Source organism: Alexandromys fortis, unplaced genomic scaffold (assembly GCF_014885135.2).
Source record: "Alexandromys fortis isolate MF-2015 unplaced genomic scaffold, M_Fortis_MF-2015_v1.1 scaffold_29, whole genome shotgun sequence".
Lineage (NCBI taxonomy): Eukaryota > Metazoa > Chordata > Mammalia > Rodentia > Cricetidae > Alexandromys > Alexandromys fortis.
Genome location: NW_026067891.1, coordinates 12,464,450 through 12,483,195, shown reverse-complemented (window position 1 = coordinate 12,483,195; position 18,746 = coordinate 12,464,450). Strand labels below are relative to the sequence as shown.

The 18,746-nt window shown below is 45.5% G+C and overlaps 1 protein-coding gene across 1 annotated transcript in view; it reads right to left on the bottom strand.

Annotated features, from left to right (window-relative positions):
* Clec16a (C-type lectin domain containing 16A) overlaps nucleotides 1-18,746 on the bottom strand; it is a 229,553-nt gene that overhangs the window by 177,790 nt on the left and 33,017 nt on the right. Inside the window, exons 6-9 of the mRNA XM_050136455.1 lie at nucleotides 18,583-18,706; nucleotides 15,284-15,458; nucleotides 13,984-14,037; nucleotides 11,675-11,788 (exon numbers count right to left, since the gene is read on the bottom strand). Coding sequence (XP_049992412.1) covers nucleotides 11,675-11,788; nucleotides 13,984-14,037; nucleotides 15,284-15,458; nucleotides 18,583-18,706 — 467 coding nt within the window. The remainder of the gene's footprint in view (nucleotides 1-11,674; nucleotides 11,789-13,983; nucleotides 14,038-15,283; nucleotides 15,459-18,582; nucleotides 18,707-18,746) is intronic.

The following is an 18,746-nucleotide window of genomic DNA, read 5'->3' as shown; positions in this document are numbered from 1 at the left end:
CACTGAGACAGTGGGGCTGATCTATTGGGAGCTCACCAAGGCCAGCTGGACTGTGACTGAAAAAGCATGGGATAAAACCGGACTCTCTGATCATGGTGAACAATGAGGACTGATGAGAAGCCAAGGTCAATGGCAAGGGGTTTTGATCCTACTTCATGTTCCGGCTTGGTGGGAGCCTAGCCAGTTTGGATGTTCACCTTCCTAGACATGGGTGGAGTGGGGAGGACCTTGGACTTTCCACAGGGCAGGGAACCCTGACTGCTCTTTGGATTGGAGAGGGAGGGGGAGAGGAGGGGGGAGGGGGAGAAGAGTGGGGGGGAAATGGGAGGCTGGGAGGAGGCGGAAACTTTTTTTTTCCTATTCTCAATTAAAAAAAAGCGCTAAAAAAAAAGAATGGCATGCAAAGTGGTTATCTGACATTTATTTAGGAAGAGTGTTTTTAACATGCACTCTAAGAAAGTATTACAAGTAGTGAACAGCCACATGGTGGGATGCCCCACTCTCTAGGACTTCCCCAGTGGGACAAAACCCTGGGTCCCTCCCCCAACACCCTTGGCTTTTCTAGCCAGCTAGCTGAGAGTTTCCTGCAGCTAGGATCCCCCAAACCCAAACCTATCCAGCTGCCATCCAAGCTACTAGCCACACCCTGCCCCCAAACCTGCCTATCCTCCTACAACCTTGGTGGAACTCTGAAATACAGCTTGCTCCAAGACTGACAGGACTTAAGAGGGACTAAGAGCTTGCCACAACACTGAGGAGATTAAGAGAGAGCACCAAGAGAGCATATCAGGAGAGAAGACCAATAGAGCAGGCATACAGAGACCTCAGAGGCTTTCTGAGACAGACATTGACAGTACAGAGCAGACCAAGATAAACTCCCAAACACTCAGACAGCCACAGCAAGGATTGGACCAAGACGCAAAGACATTGTCAGTCTCGTTTGAACAAAGAGATAGTTGGTGCCCATGCAAGAATTCCTCCAACAACCTAAAAAGCAACATGGTAACACCAGAAACCAGCGGTCACACAACAGGAAGACTTGATCATGCTAACCCAGAAGAAGTAGAAGAAAATGACTTTAAATGTAACTTTACAAAAATGATGGAGAATTTTATAGAGAAAATGAAAAACTCCATTAAAGAAATTGAGAAAACAAACAAAAAATTGGAGGAAATTAATAAACCCCTCAAAGAAACCCAAGAAAACAAAGAAAAAACAATCAAACAGGTGAAGGAAACAGTTTAAGACTTGAAGACTGAAACAGAGGTAATAAAGGAAACATGGATATGGAAAATCTGGGTAAACAAAGAGGAACTACAGAGACAAGTATAACCAACAGAATACAAGAGATAAAAGAAAGAATCTAGGTGCTGAAGATACTATAGAGGAAACAGATTTATTGGTCAAAGAAAACATTAAATTCAACAAAGTCTTAACACAAAACATCCAGGAAATCTGGGATACTATGAAGATACCAAACCTAAGAATAATAGAGGGAGAAGAACTCCAGCTCAAAGGCACAGAAAATATATTCAACAAAATCATAGAAGAAAACTTTCCCAACTTAAGGATATCCCTATGAAAGTACAAGAAGCTTACAAAACACCAAATAGACTTGATCACAAAAAAAAACCCTTGCCATTTAATAATCAAAATACAAAACATATAGAATAAAGAAAGAATATTAAGAGCTGCAAAGGAAAAAGGTCAAGTAACATATAAAGGTAAACCTATCAAAATTACACCCAACTTCTCAGTAGAAACCATGAAAGCCAGAAGGTCCTGGATAGATGTCCTGCAGACACTAAGACCACAGATGCAAGCCCAGTCTACTATACCCAGCAAAGCTTTCATTCACCATAGATGGAGAAAACAAGATATTCCATGGCAAAAACTTGGAGCTTGTTTTCTTCTTGGCAAAACTGGTGTATGGGCAAGGAACTGCCCATACATCAACCACTGACAAAATGCATGATGTCTGAACAGGACAAGCAGGATACAAGAAAAAAAGACTGTCAAAAATTGCCAAGACAGGGTAAGATGATTTTGAAAATTTTCCTGCCTCTAAAACTGGTCTATCAGTTACTCTAGGTCTTAGCCAAAGTTGGCTGTTACACATTTTGGAAGTTGCTTGGTTGTACTTCCTGCTTACTCAAGTAAGATAGTTGTAGTTACTTTCCTCTTATGATTTTGCCAAGTTATTTATAATACAAGACTTAAACTCCTTTAGATAGGATAATTATTGAAACATTTATCACGTTTCTTGCTTGATATTGTTTATGCTAGTTGTAATTCTAATTTTTATACCTGATATTTATTCTTATTGTTTATAATTTTGTATTAGGCTTAGAACTTTCTTATTTAAACAAAAAGGGGAGATGCTATAGGAATTCCTAACTCCAGTGGCCTTCAAGTTATCTGCCCACTTGGGCGTGGCCTCTTATACTATAAATGCTGATGCACGCATCCGGCCTCTCTCTTCTGGCTGTGGGATTTGATTGCTGTTCCCCTGTTCGAGTGGAGGATTGTGATATGTGACTCTACCTCTAAATAAAAAACCCTTTATTACACTCAAAAAAAAAAAACAGAAAAGAAAAGAAAGTATCACAAACTCCTGGACAGTGCTGCCTGCTGTTACTCCTGTCATCTCAGCAGGACACTGTATTCCTGCATCTCATCCAACTGGACATAATCATCACAACATATTGAAGAGCCCAGGTGGAAACTGCCTAGGATTCAGGCTCAACACTAGCAGTCCCAAAGGGACAAACATTCAACCACTAGGACCCTGGACTTTCTTTTGGAGAGGCTAGGATATAGTACTACTTTGCTTCCCAAAAGAGAAGCAGGAGACAGAAATTCTATGCCTTTTATAAAGTCAAAAGTGGTCCCTCTGCCAGGTCCACAGACCAGCCTCTCTTCTATCCCAGTGTTTGACTTACCTCCTTTGCACACCAGCTCCTAGAAGACTCAGCTCCCTGACCTAAGTTTGCAAGCCCAAGGCTACCTCCTCTGAGAGGACTTCCCTATGTCTCCTCCTGAAACTGTCTCCAGTCCTTCAGACCCAGGTCTTACATCTACAAGTGTGTACACATTTGCTGTTTGTCCCGCATCCCAAAGAGTCGGGATGGGGACTCATTCATTCTGGGTTCCCTGCAGCCAGTACAACAGCAGCCTAAACTGTGAAGTGCTCAGTAAATGCTCAAAGTAAAACTAAGCATGCATGAGCCAACAGACACCCATGCTCAGCAGCTGGGCCCTACTTGCAGAAGGAATGACCCAAGTCATTAACTCAGTCATAATCATAACTACCCAGTCACACAGTTTGAGTAAGTAAAGTTCTTACCATCAGCCTATATCCTCAGTTTTCTTTTTGCCTTTTATTTTGAGACAGGTTCTCATTCTGAAGCCCACCAGGCTCTTGATCCTCCTGCTTCAGCATCTAGAAGAAGTGGGACTTCAGGCCTGCATTATGAGTTGGTGTAGGAGGGTCTTCTGTCTATGTGTTACTTTCATTGGTTAAATAAAGAAGCTGCCTTGGCCTTTTGATAGGCCAGCCCTTGGGTGGGTGGAGTAGACAAAACAGAATGCTGGGAGGAAGAAGGCAGTGAGGCAGATGCCATGGCTCTTCTCTCCGAGACGGACGGTGGTTAGACTCATGCCGGTAAGCTACAGTCAAGTGGCGATACACATTAATGAAGATGGGTTAAATGAATATGTAAGAGTTAGCCAATCAGGGGCTGGAGACAATGGGCCAGGCAGCAATTTAATTAATACAGATCTCAGTGTGATTATTTTGGGCATAAGCTAGCTGGGAGCTGGGCGGGACGAAAAGCAAGCCCGTGTCTGCTTACAACTAGTCCCAGCAAATGCAGCTCTTTAATATGACTTCTGCCTTGTGCATTGTTAGTAAGTTACTATATGCTATTTAAGTTTGCTGAAAGCCAGCTCCGGGAGTCTTGTTTCAGACTCCAGTATGCTTACTTCAAGTGTTCTCCAAGGCCCTTTGTCTGGGATGAGCTGGCCTGTTGTCTTTCAGTGACAGGGAGGAACAATAAAATAGCCTGAGAATAAAGATACTGTGCCCTTGAGAATAGCTAAAAGGTCAACTCTTCCCAACCACAGTCACTGCTGTTTATTCCACGATATAAAAATGCCTACAAAATGAATGGTGTTGTAGAATATTATTTTAAAGTGTATTACTTTTGTTTATGCTCTAAAATGTTTGTTTAATGATGCAACGATGTGTTTGATTAAATAGAATTCACCTTTGGTCAGGAGGCTGAGTCAGCAATGAGCTGCCAGGAAGTGGTAAGGAGGAGCCAGGTGGAGAAGGGTTTTTAAGGAGGGGAGCAGCATTCGGCTTCTGGAGAGGTGTGAGTTACTTGCTATTTAGCCTCTCTGGGGAGCAGATTTCCACCTCAACCTTTGAATCTTGAGTTCTTTAGAAGGACAGAGATTTAGTTAAGTTTCCTCCATAGCTTTGAAAGAGTTGTGCCTGAGGGAATTCCCTCAGGCAGCAGCTCTTGTAACCTAACTGCTCCTGATAGCTGTGGCGCTGGAGTTGCTGATTCGGATGGCCATGGATTAAAAGGCAGCAACAATTTAAAAAAGAGGACAACAGAAAGGGAAGCTGGGGCTCCTTCATGAAGAGAATGTAACCCTCTGCCCAGAAATCTCAACTGGGAACTCTAGGCTGTTTTAGCAAGCTTCTTGATCCAGCAGAGTCACTTCTGCTGGATGACTGTATGCAACCAATTTGATGATGTTAGTAACTATCTGCTCTTTTTCTTTTACTTGGAAGTCTCACCCGAGGGGATGCTCTGCTCCACCCAGAACTCTCAATGGGAGGCTCCTGCTGGCTACCTCAATGAGGCCTCCCCAGACCTTTTCTGCTGGATATTTAAGTCCTCAATTTGATGTTGCTTTTATTTGCTGTCACAATTAGGCTACATCCAGTGGTCTCTGCATTAGAGTAACTCGAAGTTTTGTTAAAAAACTATAAGCACTCAGAGAGGCCACTCTGGTAATAAAACCCAGCAAAGACCCAGCACATACATCCCAGAGGCAATAAGTATCTTGATGGTCTGTTCCCACCCAGATCTCTTATTTGAGGTATTACATGGAAGAAGTTGCCAGTGGCTCAGTGCAGACCATAGAAAGTCCCCATTTAGCAGGAAATGACACTACCTCCAACTGCAGAGCCTCACCAGCTGTGTGGCTGTCCACCAGGCTGTTGCTTCATATCACAGGAAAACACAGAAAAGCTGGCTAGGATCCCCTACCTCACAACTTTGGCCACTCAGATATTCCTTGTTGGAACAGGAGCAGGGCTCTGATCTTCATTCCAAGTTACCATCAGCCTTCTAAGAGCTTCCTGTCTAGAGTCTCAATACACTAGGACTCCTGTCAACTACCCAGCCCACCTTCTGCCAGGGAGAGACCCCAAAGCTAAGGCAATGCTGTCTTCCTTGATACAAGGTGCACTCTGACTTTATCTTCAGCACCCAGATCCTCTTCTTATAGGGTGTCCAGGAGCTGGAATTCCACAGTGACTGCACAAAAAAGGCCATTCTAAGGTCCAATTCTCTTGTGAGAAATGTATGTGATTGAGTTAATGTCTTGACTCTAGAGGTCTGTTTGCTCCTTTGGTATTCATAGACCTCTCCCCAAAGCCCCTATGTTCTTTGGAGTTCCAAACCCAGCTGGGAAGGCAAACTCCTACAAAGGCACATACATAATGGGACACCCAAATTCCAGGGTGGCCCTGTGAAAGGCCCAAAGACCACCCCCCAGGATGGTTAGTGACACTCTCAGCCAGCAAGCACATGATCCAGAGAAACCAGGCTCCTGATTCAGATGCTGGGCCCTCCACACCTTATCCTGGTGGAGTTTTCTGCTGAGCAGAGAGCCCAGCTACTAGGAATGGTGGGAGCGACAAAGAGATGTGTAGCTAACATATATTGGACCTCCAGGGAATCAATCAGGTACCATCCCAACTGGCTCACCTGACACAGAGATAGTCAATGACAATTTGAGGGTGAAACCTGTTCTGTCTCTTAGCCCATATTCTGAACTCCCAGCTAGCCAGTCTGGGCACATACATGAGTGGTAAAATACTTGGCCATCTGGAGGTGAAACCTTGGTGGTTAAGTTGGAGAGCTCAGAGAGAACACTGAGGGCCGAGCTTACTGTCACCAATGGCAGTGTTTAGTCTTGGCGGCCTCTATTACTGTTGTCACTGTTGATGCTTCTCCCTTTCAAGCCTTTGCCTGCTTCTGAAGTGCTTCCCCAGGTACCTGCTAAGTATGCTTTAGTGTGGACAACAACGTGCCAGCCTATCCATGGAGGTAGGCCCCAAATAAGGGATGAGGTTATCGGACAGCCTCATCCACCACACCCACACTAACTGGTGCTAGACTTCAGAACAAACACCACACACAGCAAGGGATGCTCTCTACAAGGCCATGCTTATTACTCTACTTGTACAGACAATGAGAATGAGACCTAGAGATGCAGACAAACTCAAACTGTGATACCTAGGACTTAAGGTACTGCTGCTGTTCTACTCCAGAGCACCTGGCTACCTCTGCATGTAGCATGTGATTAGCACAAGAAACGGCTCACTCTGAGGCTCTTCCAAACCTCACAGGATGGACTCAAAAGTGACTCCCTGATCTGAGAATCTTCCCAAGGAAGCCATGAGAACTCTTGTGACTCTGCAACCTTGCCATCACTGCCTCACTTATTCCTGCACTGAATACCCTTGAAGCTATCTAGTAGGCTGTATGACAGCACAGGTCTCTGTGCTCACAAGGGTGGGAAGCCAGTGAGGTTACGGGGTACATGTAGAAGGGATGCAAAAACTAAGGAAGTTGTGCCATTGAAAAAGATGGGAAAAGATCTCTTTCTTAAAAGTACTCTGCCAGGCATGGAGGCACACATGTGTAATTTTAGCAATCATGAGGTTAAATTAGAAAGATGATCAACCTAAGACCAAGCAGGCTGTGCTACACAGTAAGTTAAAGGTCAGCCTATACAGCAACACTGTCTTTGGGTGGCAGGAAGCACCTACAGGTAATGAAGCTCATCTCCAAGTTCAACCCATATCCACTCTGCAAACATTCAAAGAGGCTAGCTTCTTGGACACGAGCAGTAGTTTAAATGAGAATGGCCCCTCACAAAGACTCATACATTGGAGAACAATTTAGGAAGGATTGGGAGGTATGGTCTTATTAGAGAAGGTGTGTCAATTAAACGCTTTCTTTTATAAGTTGCCTTGGTCATGTTGTCTTTTCACAGCAACATAAAAGTAACTAAGACATCATGCATCCTTTGAGAGGAGCTGCATGCTCTGCATTAGCATCCCAGAGAGATCTGGTCCTCAGCAGGAGCCATATGATGGTAATGCACAGGAATGTCAATTAGACATTCACATGCCTATGCTGATGTGTGTTAAATTTAACCCTAAATTATAGCCCTTCAGAATAAGTCTGCTTCTGTCCAATTTTGGTTTGGGTTTGTGAGAGTTCTGCTGGTAAAAATGAAGTAATACCAGTAACTTATCTACAAATTACAGGAAGGAGAAAGTAGGGTAAAAAAGACCAAGAAACTTAAAACGGGTTTGATCAACCACATCCTAGCCAGGCAGGAAACAAGAGGAGACTGTTCTCATTCATAGGGAAGGAGGGCCATTTGCACAGGACTTTGATAAAAAGTCACAAATGATGGTCATCTTGCTAGCTGTTCCAGAATTTCCAACTGCAGGCATCAGAAAGTGGGGCATTGATCTCACACCCACAGAGAAGCCAGCCTCTCATGTACCAGCTCCTTCAGCCACTCATACAACCAGTGGGTCTATCTCCCACAGTGGAGGCTGGACCTCTACCCCAAGAGGAGGCCATGGGAAAAAAGGACATACCCCCTGAGTATGTCCTCACATCCTCTAAGAGGTGTCCAGTAACCATCTGCTCTGTGCTTTGACTTAAGCTGCAAACCAGGGCTTGTTGGCAGTGTCCTGCTTGTGGCCAGGTACTGTAGTTCTGAAGGCAATACCAAGGGTAAAAACAGAGACAATCTCTCTGTATTATTTCTTACAACTGCATGCAAATCTACAATTACTCTAGTAAAAAATGCCCTCTAGCAGTCTGCACGCTCGCAGATGAATTAACAAAGAGAATGGGTATAAATAAATAATTACTGAATGATTAGTCATAATGGGACATTTACATTATTCCTTTCAAAGTTCAAGGAATATTACAGAGAAGGCAGGAAAAATAAGAGCTAGAGGATGGAGTGCTATGCTATGGAAAACTATGTCTCACACATGACATGGCCACTCCACTCATGAGCTCATAACTGCTGTGATGACTGCATAAGACCTGACCGCTAACATTCTGTCATGGAGTCGGGGGACGGGGACTCACAAAGCCCCACTCCTCCCTGATGACATACAGGCAGTCAGTGGTAGCTGAGAGGAGAGGCTCCAGCTCCAAAGGTCCCAGTCCCCTATGAGGACTTATCGGCAATGATGTTCTGGGAAAGGCAGAAACACCTTCAACAGCGGCATAGCCACAGTAAGTGGCCTGTGCTCCTGTATGCAGCTCTACTGAAACTGGTATTAGGGAAAATAAAAAAGGAAAGCAGAAGGGGAGCTAGTTGGAAAAAGAATGCAGCCCATCAGGAGTGAGATGGGGCAAGAGAGTCAAATAGGGGTTGAATATAATAAAATGTTTTATATGCATGTATGAAAATGTCAGTGAAATTTGTTATGTATAATCAATATATGCCAATAACTATGCAAAATTAAAAAAGAAAATGGGTTTATACACATATTATTCAGCTTTTAAAATCTAAGGAAATTTGGCAATAGATAGTAAAACCTTGATGAACCTTGAGGACATAATTCTACAAGTAGTAGAAAGAAATAGGTATAGAAAAGAAACACTACATGGTTCCATTTCTTTACGAGGCACCTAAAATTATCAAACTCATAGAAGCGAGGGTGGGATGCTGTCTGCAGGGAGAAGGAAGAGGGAAGGGTTCAAAAGGAATAAGGTTTCGGTTTAGCAGGTGGCTCTGAAGCACGACAGAACACTACAAGAGCCTACAAGATGAATGAGTTCAAGAGATCTGACATGAGGTATTTATTGGTCTGTTGACAACAATAATGCATCATGCATTTAAAAGCTTGATAAAGGGCTGGGAGATGGCTCAGTCAGAAAAGTGCTTGCCATGCAAAGACCAGGACTTAAATTTGAGTCTCCAGCACCACACTGGAAACAGGCATCATGTTGTGTACCTGTACTCCTAGAACCGTGAGACAAACAAAACACAGTTCCTGGGAGCCCACCACCCGCCAATCTAGCTGAATCAGTGAACTCTAGGTTCAGTGAGGGGCTTGTCGCAAAGAAAATAAGAAAGTGGAAAGCCCTTTAATCCTCAGGAGGCAGAGGCAGGTGGATCTCTTTGAGTTTGAGGCCAGCCTGGTCTATAGAGTGAGTTTCAGGACAGACTCCAAAGCATCAGAGAAACCCTGTGGAAAGTAATGGAGGAAGACATATGAGATCAACCTCTGACCTTGGCATGCACATGTACATGCTCACACATACACACTCACATATTGGCTAAGAGGGTGAAACTCATGTTAAATGTTCTTGCCATAAAGTAAAATAACCTGTGAAAGCAGCACCCCAAGAACTCTGGGTTTATCTCTTGCAACCCCAGAGGGAAGACATTCTGGGAAGAGCCTGGGAAGCTATTCTGGGGTTTGGAAATAGTATCACACACACTATTCCAAAAGGGCCTAAGACATTTTAAACTGTTATTAATACAAACAAAGTGCAATTAGCAGCAGACTGGGTGGGGACAAGGCAAAATAACAAACATGTCTCTTGGGGACAGCCTCTGAGATGGTTCCTGCAGAAATGTATGTAACAGGGACCAGATTGCCTAACCAATCACTAGTCTCCAAAACTCTGAACTCATAAGTAAAACTTTATGCTGGTAACTCATAAGACTTTCTTTTCTTAAAAAAAAATATTTATTGTATATATAGTATTCTGCCTACATGTATGCCTGCAGGCCAGAAGAGGGAACCAGATCTCATTACAGATGGTTGTAAGCTACCATGTGGTTGCTGGGAATTGAACTCAGAACCTCTAGAAGAGCAGGCGGTGCTCTTAACCACTGAGCCATCTCTCCAGCCCATAAGACTTTCTTTTGGTCACTTCAAGAATAAACCAAGAAGCCTGAGGACCAGGCTGTAATCTAGCTGGGCATTTGCCTAACACTTGGGATCTATTCTCTTTGTTCTTACTTACAATCTCTGGAACCCAGCTCACTTTCCCTGCTTTCTAAGTGGAAAGAAACAACTTGCTCAAGGTTATCCAGCTAGTAGAAGGCTGAACAGCTGGCTGGGGCTCTGCTCCTTGTGCTGCGTTGCTTCTGCATTATTGCATCCATTCAGCAAAACCTACTTAAGTAGTTATAGAAAAGTCTGGAAAGATGGCTCAGCTATTAAGAACACCTGACTGATGCTCTTGTAGAGGTCCAGGGTTCAGTTCTTAGCACCCATGGAAGGTGGCTCACAACCACCCGTAACTCTATCTCCATGGGATCCAATGTCCTCTTCTGGCCTCCACAGGCACCTGTACACACATGTGCACACACAAAAGCCTTCCATCTACAAGATCACATTGCACTCATACATGCAGGTGGACAGTACCATTTCTACTGTGCCCCACATACTCATGTGGGCCTCCTGTTGGAGCACCAGTAATGGAGATAAGACCTCATGAAATAGTCCTGTATAAGATGCTCCCTGCTTCTCTCAGATGCCTGCAGGAACTCATGCTTGCACAACTGCAGATATGATAGCAGCCACAAGCAACTGAACAGGATAAGACCTCTGAGGAGCGGGGTGTATGGTCCTTTCCAGGAGTGGACATGCTAAGGTCACAAGTGGATTGGGAAAGAAGATTGGGACAGTCTCAGGTAGCATGGGACTCAGAACACCTGAGCAGAGAAGTAGGAGGGATGACATCAAAGCATTGGGACAAGCAGGAAAGAGTCCAGGAAGTCATTCCTGGCCCCAGATGTTTCCCTTCCTTAGTGTGCAAAGTGCAAGGCTAAGCTCTGCAAAACATAACATGGCTAGACATACTTAGTCCATCGATTTTAGTAATTACCCCAAAGTCAAGAACTTCTGCTTCTCTGGAAACAAGATGACTTGAGAATGACTTCAGGCTGGATGGGACAGCAGCTGTGCACAAGGAAAACTGTCCAGATTGCTGAATTGGCATGTTCTACCATTCTCACACTGGACCTGCATCCCTCACAGGTGATCACTACCCAGCCTCTAAGGATAAATATGTCTTAGATAGGTAGTTCTCTCAACTCTCATTCCGTCCCAGAAATAGTGCTTTGTACACTCAACATCTAAGGACCACAAGTTATCCATTTAGCAACACCCAACTGATCAAATGTGTTGCTGATGCTGGACTCCAGATTTTCCTAGGTGTACATCTGAAGACTCTGACTAGATTCCCTGTGTCTCAGAACACCTTACACATCATCACTTATGCATAATAAAATATTTTCTTACTTCAGAGAAATACAAATTAACAAAGTACTTCTCCTTATCAAAATGTAGACACAGACCAGAGTGACTTACAGAACTTCTGGGAACATCCTGCGCAGGCTTTGTGTATGTCTCAGATAGATCGCCATTCAGAATAACTTCAGCCAGAGAGTTCACCAGTGGGGCGTGATGGATAATGAGGAAGACCTGGTGGAAGGGGGAAGATGGGATATACATTGAGGAGCTCAGTCCTCTACTCTCCTCCTTCCTGATTCAAATTACCCAGGCTGAGGATGGGTCCCATTAAGGAGAAAGCAGCTGCTCAACTCTGAAGGACTTCCCCCCTGCCCACATTGCCTGTTTGGCTAGCTGTTCTTTCTTGGGAGTATATCAACATCATCATTGCACAAGTGGAGCCCTGTGGGAAAGCAGTGGCTTGGCCAGTACACTCCTTCCTTTCTGTGGCATGCTAGTGCCAAGTTCCAGCATAAGACCAGTCAAGTATTTGTAAAGGGATGTGATGCTGAGATTCCAACACTGGAATTATCCCAAGCCCTGGTGTGGGTTTTAGCATGCTGGGTTACAGCAGTGTTGTAGGTGAAGGCCACAGGATGTAAAGTAGAAAGTTCTGGATGTCACCTGCCTTGCTGCCTCATGCTCAGAAGAGTGACATTAGGAATCAGAGTGTTCAAAACTGACCTGCCAAGTTGGCCCAGACACACCCACTACCTTGTTTTAAAATGTAAAAGGGGGCCAATGAGATGGCTCAGCAAGCCAGGTAAACTGAGGTTAATGCAGGGGAGAACTGACTGTTCTCTGACCTTCACCTGCACACCATGGCACAGGTGCTAACCGTGCTTCCTGCACATACATGCTAATAATAAATTAAAAATATAAAGCAATAGATGCCAATAGATGTAGTATAGTGTGTGGTATATTCACCCTATACATGGATCCCTGGCAGGTGTACAGATCCTAGCAGACAGATCTCCTGACTATGGACAGATCCCTGCCCGTGGATGGATTCTTGATTGTAGATGGATTCTTGTCTGTGGATGGATTCCTGCCTATGGAGAGATCTCTGTGGGCAAATCTGCCTGTATCCAGATCTCTGCAGATAGATGGATCTATAGATGGGTGGATGGATCCCTACAGGCAGACAGGTCCTTGTAGGTAGTTGCGTGTCATGCTCATTTTCCTAGCTCTGAACCAGAAGCATGGTGGGAGGGATCTCCACAGGAGAGATGTGGAAGAAGGCCTAGGCCAGGCTATCTGCACCATGTTCTTATGAGAGGCAGCTTAGTTTTAGGGGATGGCATCACTTGTACTAAATTACTGACACTGATGTGAGTTTTCATGGAAGTTATGCTGACAATATTTGTAAGCATGCATCAATTTTAAAGGGATGTAGATGCTTTAAGGATGCAATGTTTAAATGGGCTTTTAAGTTTTCACACATTTAAACTATTTTATAATTAAGCCAAATTACAGTGTAGGGGAGGAAGGAAAAAGGGCTAAAGATTTCTTTTTTTTTCTTTTTTTTTTTTTTTGAGACAGGGTCTCACTATGTAGTACTAATGGGCCTGGAACTTACTATATAGACCAGGCTGGCTACAAATTCAAAAGATCTGCCAGCTACACCAGAATCCAGTCCATCTTCCCACTGTGGGTTTCTTCTCAGGCCAGCAGTAGCTAGCATTACCCCAAACTTGAAACAGTAGGGGGTCCAAGTAGAAGGAAATCTCACTAAAGGGAATCAATCCTGGTACCATGACAGACATGGGAACAGAGCTCTAAGCAAACATCTGGCTACTTGACAGCTGGGTAAAGTAGTCCACAAATCTGGACTGCGAGCAATAAAAATATTTCTAAAGTTATGTAACTGGGTCGCTATGGAGTTTTTCCCCTTTTTGTAAATATTACATAATTACAAGATGTGAAGGAAGAAACAGTTGTTTAAGGAGGGAGGCAGGCAAACTGGCTCAAATCTCAGGCGATGGCTGCTCTAAGATCCCTTCGGAAGGTGATCTGGAACCAGAACTACTACAGCCCCCTGCAGACAGCCCTAGCAAGGCTGTGTGCTGGGCCACAGCTGTGAGTGTGCATTTGTCCAGCAGCTGGGGCTCATTATTTCTAAGCACTGTGAACAAAACCACACAAGCCCACATCTCCAGTTGTTTGGGAAGCCTCATCTAGAACCAACAGCATGGCGCCAGGCATCATCTCCCTCTACTTTCTATCTTCTTCCATGAGATTGAGTCCTACTCTGTGTATGAAAAACAGAACATCCTTTTCCGTGTTGGGATTTTATTTCAAGAAAGGGGCCACAGAGCTAGATCAGCACCCAGGACATCCCACAGGACCCATCTGTGTAGGAGATGCTGGAGACAGAACAAACATACCTGGGAGAGAAGATAGAGGGACACCGGCAGGCTGATCTTTGGGCGCTCTCCTCCCTAGTGAAGGACAGAGGAAAAAGAGGTAGCTCGAGTCACAAAAGGCAGACACTGAACACAGAAGACCACAAGTCCTCCATTCAAACACTGTGCTAGTCAAAAGCCTACTCTAGGTAGACAGGTGCAGCATGACCCAGTTCACATGGAGGCTAGCCTTTCCCCCCAAAATCCTGCCCCACACCCTGGTTGGGCAGCTGAGCCAGTGCAGGAGCTCATTTCCACAGTCACAGAACGCTCACTCCCCAGCTGGGCACTGAGGGCCCCGGAGGACAGGGCCCAGGCCTATTTCAGGAAGAGCCCTTCACAACACAGGCAAGGTGGGAGGGACTTGGGGCTCTCTGGCCTCAGAAAAACAAAACAAGTATACAACAAAACTCCTTGTTTGCCCTCAGCTTTAAGATGGCATATCAGACCAGTCCTGTGTGTGTGTGTGGGGGTGGGGATCTTAGGATCCAGATCTCAGTAGTGCTCTCTCGGAGCTGCTGCAGTGCGGGTCAAGATTTATGACCTCTTCTCCTGTATTACTTATTGACTGGGAGAATGCCCACATTCTAGCTACAAAAAGATGCCATGCTAATGAGGTGTCCCTGCAGGGAGACAGCTGGTGGCTCTGCTCCTTATGAGGCCTCTGTTGGCTGCATCTGTGTCCCTGCTCCCTCTCACTCCAATCTTATCTCTGAAGGGACAAGCGAGGCTGCTCTCCCTGAAGTAACTTTTCCCTTAGGGATCCTGGAACCAGTCACTCATGGCATCACCAGGAGACAGGTTACACAGGTAGAATCCCCGTCCTAACCTAAGCCCACTGAACCAGAACCCTTGAGAGCAGATGGTATCCTAGGAAGTCACCATCCCCTACCCTATCCCTTGCCCCTGTGGAGGACTCAGGGGACCTTTCCCTGAACATGCTCCAGCACTTTCTACGCATGTCACACAAAGGTTCTAGTGCTGCCTGATAACTGTCTGAGGGTAAACTCCAGTGAGCACCAGAGAAAGCTGGGGGAACAGCAGCACCTCTGGGAAGGGCGCATGGGCACTGATTCAAGGGTCCCTCGTTTCCTTCGGATACTGGGATCTTATATTTCTTGGCCACTTTCTCATCAAGAAGGGAGAACCAATGGGCTCTGAAAGGTCTTTCCCTGGGATGTGAAGCTTTGTTGTACACTGCAAAGGCTGCTCCAGCCGAAGGCAGCCCTGTCCCTCCCTCTCAGAAGACACTGCAGGAGGCAATGGCCAGCTGCAGACTCACCTTGTCCGGGTTCTCCAGGGAGTACACATAGAGGGGCAGGAAGAGCCTGTTGAGCAGGTGGTCTGTGAGCACATCGTTGAGGAACTCACAGTTGATGATCAGGATGTCATTGAGATAGTGCAGGTGGTCCAGGTGCTCAGCCACCAGGTCACTCAGTTTTCCCCTATTCCGGTGCCTGTGAAAGAAATGTTCCTTTCAGTCCAGAGGTCAAGGTTTGGGGCCTTCGGCTTAAGCAGAAGACACATGTAGAGATACATTCACTCACACACCCGTTAGTTAAGCTTGTCAATCAGGTAAGCTAGTGTAGGTATGGCCCCTGATGGGAAGACAGATGAAAGAATAATACACAGGACCACTGAAAACATTTGAGAACTTCTGGGGCTCTTTCTCCCAATGGCCTTTGCAAGGCACCCCACAATTGTGGGGGTAAGTTAAGCAAAGAAAAACAGTGCTGCCCTTGTAGGAAGCCACTGCATAGGAGTATGCACTGGCCAACACGGTGAGACTCCTCAGACCCACAGATGAACAATACTAAGGGAGCCAGACCAAGCCAAGTGCTCCAGAGGACAGGAACAGTAGAGAAAGTAGGCCTTACTTTGCAGCTTCAGCCACCACATGGCAGGGACATAGAACAAGGACACACACTCCTCCTTAAGGCTGCTGGTGACTTCTGGGATCTTGCAGCAAGCAACACCTGTGCTGCCTGTGTTTTCAGGGTGCAGCCAAAAGGACAGAGTCAAAGCAGCCAGAATTAGACTTTATTTCTTCCAAAGCAGAAGGTGGGCAAAGAGCACTTAGTTGGGAAGTAGGGGCACTGTGTTTGCATCAGCATCACTACTATTCAAGTTATACACGGCCATTTCAGAAGACAGAGACTTTTCCCAGAGGGGAAAAGAGCTCCAATGGGGCCATCACTAGTGTGAACACCCACTATTGACATTTAGGACTTACCACCTGACAGCTTGGTTTGCATGTTTTTCCCCCTCCCCCAGTAATCTAAAATGTGCTTCATATCCTTGTAGGAGTAACGTGTGTCAGGTAGGTAAGATATAGTAGGCTCAGATTTGCTTGCACATAATTCAGGACAGTTATTCCATACTATAACCACCTTCACTAGACACTGACAACAAAGTCATACTGCACAGCCCAAATATAATGAGAATCTATGAACCACCCACCAGAGACTCAAAACACACACACAATGTTCCATACTCCTCCCTTATGATACCATCAAAAACTGGCTTTAGAGGGTTTTTAATATACCTCCCTTTTTGATGTTTTCCTGTAGAATTTTACTGAAGCAATAACATGGGTGGATTTAATGGCATTAGTCAGATCTGACCCAGCAGCTCCCCAACCCAGAGAAGGAACTGTGCACATGACACTGGGGACTAAGCCTGAAGACTCATGTGTGCTGGGTACAGGTTCCATTGCTGAGGTACATCCCTAGCCCTCCTTTCAGTTTACTGTGGGACAGAAGCCTACTAAGGGGCCCATGCTAGCAACCTTGAACCCACTATGTAGGCAAGACAGGCTTAAGCCTCCTGAGTATCTGAGATGGCAGGCTTGAGCCTCCAGGCGCAGCGGAGGAAACCTTAAGCACTGGTTCTTTCTGGAGGTGGTCCCTCCTAGCCTTCTGTGAAACCTGCACTGACTTTCACTCTGTACCTCAGCCCTTTTAGATGTTGCTCACTGACTCCCCTTACCACAGAACTCTGACTCTCTATTGTCCCCCACAGTATTTTGGAATAACCAGAACTGCCATCATCATAACTGGCCACTGCAGATCTACAGACTACGAGTTCACGGCCTTCCCTGAAGCACATAACTTTTTCTGGAGGACGGTGCCTCGGTTCACATCTAAGGCTGTGATCCACATGGGCTCTATTTTCCAGAAAGCCCCATTAGCCCCCCTCCCCCTGTTTCTCTAGTCTTGCTTCTTTCCCAGTGTTAGATTGCACATGCTGCCTAGCTCCCCTTGTTCAGGAGATCTCCTCTCTGGATCCTCCAATGTCCTGACCCCATCTGAGTACACTTCTTACTTTATTTGGGGCAGTGGTTCTCGGCTGAGTGTGAAATAATGTCAGAGGCATTTCTGGTTGTCCTAACTTGGAGAGGTGCCGTTAGCCATAATGGATAAAAGAGGCCATGCAGGCTGCTAAACCCTCTGCAAGGCAAAGACAGAACTATAGCAACGAAGTGCCCAGTTCACAGTCAACAGTGCCAAGACAGAAAAGCCCGATGTGGAATTTCAAGTCACCACTACCATCTTAAGCTATTTTTTACAATTTTTCTTGAGATATGATTTGCTCACACATTTCACATATGGGCTTTTAACATTTGTTTTTTTTTTTTTCTTGAGATGCTAGAAATGGAACTCAAGACCCCAGCAAGTACTCTACAAGACCCCATGTATGTTCAACACATCTGATTTGAGAACACTTTTAATCTCATCTGCCAAAAGCTCTGTACTTATCAGTAGTGGCTTTCTGTTCCCGCCGCCTCAGAAACACCCCCTCCTCCTGTACCCCAGCCTTAGGAAACCACTCATCTACTCTGTCTTTAGATTTGCCTCTTCTGGGCATTTCCGTGAAATCACAGGTTGTGTGTCCGATGCCTTCACTCAGGGCAATGTCTCTGAGGTTTATCCACATCATAGCATGTGTCAGCACTACAGACATAAACGGTTAAATACTAGTCCACTGCATGGAGAGACCACATTTTGACTATTTTGTGTCTGTATCACAGGAGGGTAGAGTATATGTGCATGTATTTGTGTGTAGGTACACATGTGAGTGTAGGCTTGGAAGTTAGAGGACAACCTCAGGTGTCAGACCTCAGGCACTGACACCAGTAAGATGGGGTATCTCACTGGTCTGGAGCTCACCAAGTAGGTTAGCTAGCCAAAGAGCTGCCAGGGGCTCGCCTGACTCAGCCACTGTATCCAGCATTCTCATATAGGTTTTACAGATAGAACCTGGGTTCTCAAGTCTATGCGTCAAGTGCTTTAGTGAGTGAACCACCTGCCCAGCTCTACAGTTTGGTGATTCACACATCCTCATCTCATCAGCAGCCTCGTAGGCCCAGCTAGGAAAGTACTGCCACCAGTCTGTGTGGCACATGGAAAAAGTTCAGATTCCCACTGTCCTAGGTGGGTGGTCTGAACCTTCTGCCATCTGAAGTCCCCACTCTGCTTGCCCAGGGGTCAGTACTGCTCTCCTCTCCACTTCTCCTGGATGGAAACAGAACGCTCCCTTCACCACCCTGTTTTCTGAAGAGACCACTGGAGCATTACTTACTCCTCATCGGTCTGCACACAGTTGTCAAGTTCGATCACGTGGCTCCCAATGAACCAGACCAAATTGGAGAAGTACGGGACAGCGGTTTTGTCTCGGATGTAGTGCAGCATGGCCTGGTTATCCACTGAGAAGATTCACAGAAGAAGAAACAGTGAGCTACCAAA